This window comes from Trichechus manatus, unplaced genomic scaffold (genome assembly GCF_000243295.1).
Source record: "Trichechus manatus latirostris isolate Lorelei unplaced genomic scaffold, TriManLat1.0 scaffold00121, whole genome shotgun sequence".
NCBI classification, from domain to species: domain Eukaryota; kingdom Metazoa; phylum Chordata; class Mammalia; order Sirenia; family Trichechidae; genus Trichechus; species Trichechus manatus.
In genome coordinates, this window is record NW_004444057.1 from 1224021 (window position 1) to 1233050 (window position 9030).

General features: G+C 41.5%; 1 protein-coding gene across 2 annotated transcripts in view; it reads left to right on the forward strand.

Moving 5' to 3' along the window:
• The first annotated feature begins 6 nt into the window (after nucleotides 1-6).
• Nucleotides 7-9030, forward strand: part of SNX24 (sorting nexin 24) — a 171326-nt gene continuing 162302 nt past the window's right edge. The window contains exon 1 of one of the 2 annotated variants that reach the window (XM_004384275.1): nucleotides 7-86. In XM_004384275.1, the coding sequence (XP_004384332.1) occupies nucleotides 27-86 (60 nt within the window). In that variant the 5' untranslated portion in view covers nucleotides 7-26. The remainder of the gene's footprint in view (nucleotides 87-9030) is intronic. The other variant, XM_023738669.1, reaches the window with a different exon arrangement.

The following is a 9030-nucleotide window of genomic DNA, read 5'->3' on the forward strand; positions in this document are numbered from 1 at the left end:
CCCGCCGCCGGCCGGCTGGTGCGGCCATGGAGGTCTACATACCGTCCTTTCGCTACGAGGAGAGTGACCTGGAGCGGGGATACACGGTAGGCGCGGGCCGCGGCGCCGCGAGGCCCCGAGGGCTGCTCCCCGGCTGCTACGCCCGGAGGGGCTCCCGTGCGCCCCCGCCCCTGCGGTGGGACGCCCCTCGCTCTGCTCCCCTCCCCCGGCCCGGAGAAAGGGCTGCGCCTAGGCGCGGTTGTCAAGGAAACGCGCGCCCCCCTCCCGGTTGCGGCGGCTGCGGGCTCCGGGACCTGGAGCTAATACGGGGCGCCACCCCTTGTCCTTGGGTTCGGCCCCTTACCCTCCGCCGCTCCCCCGTCCCCGCTCCGGGCCTCGGGACAGGATCGCTGGGAGTGGAGTTCTCGGACTCGGCGCTCGGTCTCGCCGCGCCGCCCGCCGTGTGGAGCCTGAATGGACTGCGTTCCTTTCTGGCTCAGCTGCCCCCGCTGCCTAGCCAGAAGTGGCTTCGCGGCAGGTTCATGTTGGCTTCCAAGTTCTGTAGCATTCATGCAAATGGAAAATATGTTAATTTTTAAAAAATGAGCATTTGTAGCTGCTTATTAGCCAAGGTAAACGTGTGTGTTGGTTTTAGATGGTTTCCAAAGTTTTTTTCTAGTTCTGCAGTGTTATGAAGTGGCAAAATCAGGTATTTGTTGAGCATCTGTTCCATACCAAGGACTGTGGTCACGAAGAAATGTAAAACAGGGTCACTGCTCTCAAAGAATGGAAGTGGCGGGGAGGGCGGAGACTCTGGCCTGGGACCTTTGGGTCACAAGTTTAGATGGCTGATTTCCCAAAGAATTTAAACATCTTTATCTAGACAGTCATTGCTAGCGGGAGAAATGCCTCAGGCTGAGTGGACCTTGGAAGAATTTATTTGCAGTTGTTAAAGAGCAGGTAGAGTTTGGGGAAGATTGCATAGGCCAGTCTGAAAGGATTATTGTATTCACCGCTGATCCACACACATGTTAAACACCAGTTACATTAATTTGGCAGAGAAGTATTTTAACCTTTGTCCCCTTCTCTAAATATTACTAGTATTTGATGACTATCTTGATCTTTGTGTTTTCCTAACGGTGACTAATCATTATTTCAAAGGAAGATTAGAATTAAGAACAGTGATTTAAAAAAAACTCCAGGAAGTATATGGGTTGTTAGAATCAAGTAAACTGCTGGATCGAAGTGTCCCTCCCAAAACAAGGACGCAGTGCCTTCCATCCAGGAGAAAACTGCAACCAGGAGGAACTGAGCTCAGTAGTGGCACTTATTTATATACATAATCCTTTCCACTGCATTAAAGGAGCCCTGGTGGCACAAAGGTTAAGTGTTCAGCTGCTAACTGAAAGGCTGGCAGTTCAAACCCACCCAGCGACTCTGTGGGAGAAAGACCTGAGGATCTGCTTTGGTAAATATTACAGCCAAGAAAACCCTATGGGGCAGTTCTACTCTGTCACATGGGGTCGCTGTGAATGTACCCAGCAACAACAACCAGTGCATTAACATATTGTTAAACATTCTCTATCTTCTTAAAAAAAAAAAAATCAACTTGAACCTAATCAAGGCTTTTTTCTTAGAAGTTTTGTCCACCTCCGTTAGACCTAAGACCTTGATTGGTTTTCATTCTTCCAGGTATCTCATCTCTCCTATCAGCATCATCTACAGTCATGGAGGACTATCTTTGGGACATGCCTCTAGAATCTGAAGATAAAAAGGTTCTTTGTTAGGAGCTTTGGTCTTCAGAGAAAAGAAAAAGGTGGTCTCGGTAGTCTAAGCTGAAAGTTAATTACCTGCAGAAATAATCACTTTTAAATAGACACTTCACTGTGTCAGTAAGGATAGGTGTGCTGCCTTCCCCTGATTCCTAGCAAAGGGATCTTCCACACTATGGATGAACCATAATTTATTTACTTAGGTCCCTGTTGATGACCATTGACAATTCTAATTGTTAGCAACTGTGTCTAATGTTGAAATAGACATCCTTGTTCATGCATGTTTATACCCACTACTAGGATGTGTGTAGGACATTAACTAGAAGTGGTACTGCTGGTTCTTTAAAAATTTTGATAGCTATTGCTCAATTGCTTTTCAAAAACTTTATACTAATTTATGCTCAATATCAAAAGGAAACTACCTTTAGAGTGATTTTTTGTCCTTCTAACATTTAAGCATTTACTGTGGGCCTGCACTGTGTTGGGTGTGAAATTGAGAGATGGAAGGACATTGCTTTTGTCCTTCGGGGTTCTCAGCCTGTCTTGGAGGGGCTCAGAGCAAGGAAGGGAAGGAGTAGGGTGTCCTGATAGGAGCACTGAACCCTGGGGGCTTGAGAGAAGAAGTCAGTTCTATTTTGGTTTAGGGAGGCGTGGGTAGTGTGGTGATAGGGGTGGTTTGGGAATGCTGACTTGATATCTGATTAGATGTTTTGCTGGGATTGTGCATTTGAGAAACATGAAATGCAGGGGAAAGTCATTTTAAATGCCTAGGATCACCACAAAAAAGAGGGGGGCACTTCTTAATCAGTTTAGTTTACAATGGAGTATGGCACAGTCCTGTCATGAAGAAGAGAGGAACACTTTGTAACAAAATACAGATCAACTCAAACATTCCTTCCTGGGGAGGTTATGAGGCCAAAGACAGTGTCCATTGTCATATTTGTAGCCTAGTCGAGGGCTGTTACATGGTAAGAATTTAGCACATGTTTGTTGAATAAATAATGAGTGACTGAATTTTTGAATAAACCAAAAAAACCAAACCCATTGCCGTTGAGTCCATTCGGACTCACAGCAACCCTGTCAATAGGAGTAGAATCGGAAGAGCAGTGATCCTGAAGCATGAAGGAGAGCAGTGGGTTGGGTGGGGTGGGGATGTAGACTGGAGTTTAGAGTAAGTAGCTAGCGGGGATTGAAGGAACTCTGGTGGTATAGCAGTTAAGAGTTCAGGTGCTAATCAAAAGGTTGGTGGTGCGAACCCACCGTTAGCTCCGCTGGTAAAAGATGTGGCAGCCTGCTTCCTTAAAGATTACAGCTTAGGAAACCCTATGGGGCAGTTCTCCTCTGTCCTGTAGAGTCACTATGAGTTGAAATTCACTTGATGGAAACAGGTTGTTTTTTTTTTTTTTGGTGGGATTGAGTAGGATTGTGTAGAGTGATACCAGGAGGAGAAGATGTGGGCAGAGACCAGCTCATAGCCTTGAGAGCCATAGAAGGGAGCATAAACTTTAACCGTCAACAGTGGGAAGTCATGAGAAAATTTTTAAGGAAGGAAGTAACATGATTGCTTTGCATTTTAGAAGGATGCTTCTTGGAACATTACTCAATTAAGAAACACTTGCAGATGGCCAGAAAGAAGAGGATGAGGGCTTGAACAAGGGCACTAGTCTCAGACATGAAAAGGAAGGGATGACTAAAAGAATCTCCAGGGCCTGATGGGAGGTGGCCAGGGTGACTTTTGTGGATGCGGGTGCCAGGAACCAAATTAGAACTGGAGCACGTTTAAGCAGAGGGGAGATTTCATTTTGGGACCTCTTGGATTTTCAGTGATGGGTATGGTTACCTAATTCTGGAGTTCAGGGTAGATAGAGGTTTGAGCTAGAAATATGGCTGTAAGAGTCACTCAGCATAAAAGATGAAAAAGCATAAAAGTTGATGCTATTCCCCAGGAAGAGCATGCGGAGTGAGAAATAAGAGAGAGAGCTGAGAGTAAAGTCCTAGAACTTGGTTGAGCAAAGAAGTCCCAGCAGAGCATCCAGAGGGAGAAGAAAAACCAGGGGTGTCAAGGTTGAAAGAGATGCTTTTCAAGAAGGAACGTGCCAGATGCCGCGCAGTGGTCTGTGAGGTGAGGATGGAGAACAGTCCATTAGGTCTGTCAGTTAGCAGGTCCTGGGTGTGGAGGGGTGTTGGCCGAAGCCCGATTGCAGTAGGTAAGGGGTGAGCAAAAGGCAAGGAAATAGAACTATAATCCATCCTACTTTCAGTATAAAAAGCAAACAAACAAAAAAACCAAACCCATTGCCATAGAGTAGATTCTGACTCATAGTAACCCTATAGGACAGAGTAGAACTGCCCTATAGGGTTTCCAGGGAGCAACTGGTGGATTTGAACAGCTGACCTTTTGATTTGCAGCCCAGCTCTTAACCACTGCGCCACCAGGGCTCCACTTTCAGTATAGGCTGGTAGTATTTATTTTAAGATACATTGTTGGTAAAAACAACAAAACTAGAATTATTACTTAGATAACAACACAAAAGCTTGAATGTATTAGACTTCAGTTTTCATTGCTGTAAAAATTGAGGCATTGAGTTACTTTCTCAAGTCCAATTTTAACATGTCTATGAATGACTGGGTGTGTTTTGTTTATACAAATGTATCTTTTTCTTGGATCTGGAATCTATCACTAATTCATCTGATATACACTTAGAAATGTATCATGTTTTTTAATACATGATCATATATGATTATAATACTGTGATATATTCAGGAATCATTGTTTTAATTTTTTAATGAATTAAAATACACACAAAAATAGAACAATATAATGAATCACCATTTATCCACCACTCACCTTCAATATTTTACATTTTTTGTTTTACTCACCATCTCATACTACCTCACATTTTTCCCCTCCCCCACCCCCCTGGAGTATTTTAAAGCAAATTTAAGACATAATTTCATCTGTAAATGTCTCAGTATGACTGTCTGACAGATAGACTTAGTGTTGTATAACCAAAATGTAAATATTGCCACAGAATTAACAATAGTACATTAATATCATCTAAACCCAGTTGTTGGATTGTTTTTAACTCAACCACAATGTAAATATTGCCTCTACGTTAATAATGATTTGCAGGGATCATTATTGTCATTTTATATTTTCGAGAACTGAGGCTCTGAGAGATTGAGTGAGGGAGCCTGGCTACCTGAGAGTCACTCTCTTCTCTGCTTTCCTCCTCAAAGTAGCTTCACATCTGGTGACAAAATGGCTATAGCAGTTGCAGACTTTTTTTTTTTTTTTTAATATACTATAACATCCAGAGGAAGAAAGAGCGTTTTTTAAGAGTAAAAGCATTTTTTCCCTCACAAACCCTGAGCATATATTCCTTCATATCCCAGTAACCCCAAATTACGTTCCTGTTTCTCAGCCAATCTTGTTGCTGGGGGAATCCTGTGTGCCAACTGGCTAAGGCCGGGGTTACCTGAACCAATCATCATGGCAAGAAGGATATGTTAACCAGAAGGGTGGAAATAATCAGGGGGCATCTCTGGAGCTGGGAATGGGGTCAATCCATTACTGCCACCCAACCATGTGGGCACCACAGTAGGAGAAGGGCAGAGGATGTCAGCGAGACCACAGTGTCCACAACAACCTCCTTCAGCCATCCATTATAACCATGGATGGTGAGGGAGGCCTTTGTGTAAGAAAGACATATTTGGCACAGTGCCTCATTCATGGTGAGCTCATAGTATGAGTGCACATTAAATATTTGTTGAATGATTAAGTTAAGCTTGTGTAAGATAGGCTTCTTGCCCTTAAGGACAAGAAATACAATTTGAAAACATTCTTGAATATTAACAAACTTAGAATGCTACATTCATGTAAAAATCAAAGCAGGTACAAGAGGATTGAATTTTGGAAATATGTTGCTTCAAAATTTGAGGACAGATGTAAATTTGTTTTCATTGAGCTAGAAATGTATTTTAATTTGTTGTTTTTAAGTAGTTGTTTTCTTATTATTTATTCTTTTATTAATAAACATTTTATTTTGATGTAACTTTAAATTTGCAGAAAAGTTGCAAAGTTAGTAGAGAGTTCTTGTATACCCTTCACCCAGTTTCCCCCATTGTTAACATCTTATATTACTGTAGTATACCCATTGCTGTTGAGTCAATTCTGACTCATAGTGACCCTATAGGACAGAGTAGAACTGCCCCATAGGGTTTTCAAGGAGTGGCTGGTAGATTCGAACTGCTGACCTTTTGGTTAGCAGCTGAGTCACTGGGCCCCCAGGGCTCCAGCTGTATATTTGGTAGTAAATTTGTCAAAATAAGGAAAACAGTGTTGGTACGTTACTGTTAACTAAACCACAGATTTTATTTTGATTTCAGCAGTTTTTCTGCTAATGTCCGTTTTCTGTTCCAGGATCCAATCTGGGATACCTCATTGCATTTAGTTTCACCTATGGTACTTTGATCTGATACTAAATTAGTAGTCGAAATTGTGGCACACTGTGTCTAAGAAATGAGGAAAGCATGTAATTAGAGATGAACCTGTACGGATAACATCAAGTTTTGGTTGTTTCAGTTGCCTCTTGGGTAATTTTACCATTTAGCAAATGTTTATTTATTAATATCCCACCAGTTTATGGTGGAAGCTGCAGACTCATACTGTCTGCCTTCAGATCTTGTCCCAAGTATTTAACCCAGAGTCTGACTTTGAGCAAGCTACTTTATCTCCCTGTGCCTTGTTTTTCTCATCTGCAAAAGAGGATAAAACTAGTATCTACTTTATAGAGGTGGCTTGAGGATTCAATGAGATAACCCTTGCAAAGTGCCCGGGAATAGTGTTTCTAGTTATGTTTGTGATTATTATTTTTATTTCATGTAGAGATTGCCTTGAACCTTATTATTATTATTTTAATTAAAGCTCTTTAAAGTAAATTGACAATGTAAAAAAGCCCAGGGGAATATTTGTATTATATAAAATAAACTTTTTGCAAACACTTTGAAGTACCAGTAGTTCCCAACTTATGTCAGGGTTCTTTTCTGACGACTCCGTCGTAAGTCGGTTCTGACATAAGTCAAATACCTCATTTTTTTTTCAGTTTTCATCATTGCCCTTTTTTCCTCAGTTTACTTTTTTTCTAAATTTTATTTATTTTGTTGTTGAGAACGTACACAGCAAAACATACACCAGTTCAACAGTTTCTACATGTACAGTTTATTGGCATCAGTTACATTCTCTGTGTGGTGTAACAATTTTCACCCTCCTTTTCTGAGTTGTTCCTCCCTCATTAACATAAACTCACTGCCCGCTAAGGTTCCTGTCTAGTCATTTGAGTTATTGTTGTCAATTTGATCTCATATAGATAGTTCTTAAAATAGCATAATGCTCAAGGCAGAACTTTGTTACTAGTTGTGCTAAACTGTTGTTTGCTTTTAAGATGACTTCAAGGGGATGTTTTTGGTGTAAGGTTTACAGATTACCTCAGGCCAGTAGTTTCAGGGGTTCATCCACCCTCCATGGCTGTAGAAAGTCTGAATCAGGATTCCTCTATGGAATCTTTGATCAAAATGTTCAGTGATGATAGCCGAGCACTATCCAGTTCTTCTCGTCTCATGGCAAAGGAGGCAGTTGTTCATGGAGGCAATTAGCCACACATTCCATATCCTCCTCCTATTCCTGATTCTCCTTCTTCCTCTGTTGCTGTAGGTGAATAGAGACCAGTTGTTGTGCCTTGGATGGCCGCTTGCAAGCTTTTAAGACCTGAGGCTCTATGCAGTGAACTAGGAAGCAGAACAGAAGCACTAAACATGTTATTAGGACAGTTGACGGGAATGTCCCGTGAAACCATGACCCTAAACCTCCAAACCAAGGAATCTAATTCCATGAGGTGTTTGGTTGTTGTACATAACCAGCCTCAGCAGATACTCCTTTTTCTTTTGTCATTGTTGTAAATATATCTATCACACAACTTTTTCCAGTTCAACTTTTTACAGCTGTACAACTTATTAACAGAGATTACAATAATTGGCAGTACAACCCTACCCTTAATTAATACTATTTTTCCATCACCATTAAACCCCCTTTTCCTCATTTCTCCTGTCTCTGGTAACCACTTATAAACTTTGATCTCTGTACATTTGCCTTTTGTTGTCTTTTTATTTAAGTCATGTCATACAATATTTGTCCTTTTGTGAATGGCTTGTTTCACTCAGCATAATGTCTTCAATCTCCATCTATACTGTAGCATGTATCAAGAATTCATTTCTCCTACTGGCTGAGTAGTATTCAGTTGTATGTATGTACCACGTTTTGTTTATCCATTCATCTGTTGGTGGGCATTTAGGTTGTTTCCACCTTTTGGCTATTGTGAATAGTACTGTAGTGAATATTGGTGTACAAGTCTCTTTGTGAGTCTCTACTTTCAAGTCTTTGGGTATATTCCTAAGAGTGGAATTGCTGGGTCATATGGTATTTCTGTTTTTAATTTTTTTGTGGAACTGCCATACTGTTTTCCACAAAAGCTGTACCATTTTGCATTCCCACCACAATGGATAAGCGTCCGATTTCTGCACATCCTCACCAACATTTGTTATTTTCTGTATTTATTTATTTTTTGTTGTACTTAAGGTGAAGACTTACAGAACAAATAGTTTCTCATGAAACAGTAGTACACATATTGTTTTATGACATTGGTTAACAACCCCACAACATGTCAACCCTCTCACTTCTCAACCTTTTTTTTTTGGTGAAAATATACATAGCCAAAGATGCACCATTTCAAAAATTTCTACATGCACAGTTCAGTGACGTCAACTACGCTCTTCCAATTGTGCTGCTATTCTCACCTTAGATGAAGGCTTACAGAACAAAATAGTTTCTCATTTAACAGTTACTATACATGTTGCCCTATGACAGTGGTTAACAACCTCACAACACATCAACACTATCCTTACTCAACCTTGGGTTCCCTATCACCAGCTTTCCTGTCCCTTTCTGCCTTCTGGCCCTTGTTCCTGGACTGCTGTACCTCATTAGTCCCATTTGGTTTTATGGGGCTGTTGACTCCCCGGCTGAATGGTGAACCTCGGAAATTAGTTCACCACTGAGCTAAAAGGGTGTCTGGGGGCCATACTCGTGGGGTTTCTCCAGTCTCCTTTAGGCCAGTAAATCTGGTCCTTTTTTTGTGAGTTAGAATTATGTTCTACATCCTTCTCCAGCTCTGTCCAGAACCCTCTGTTGTGATCCTGGTCAGAGCAGTCAGTGGTGGTAGCC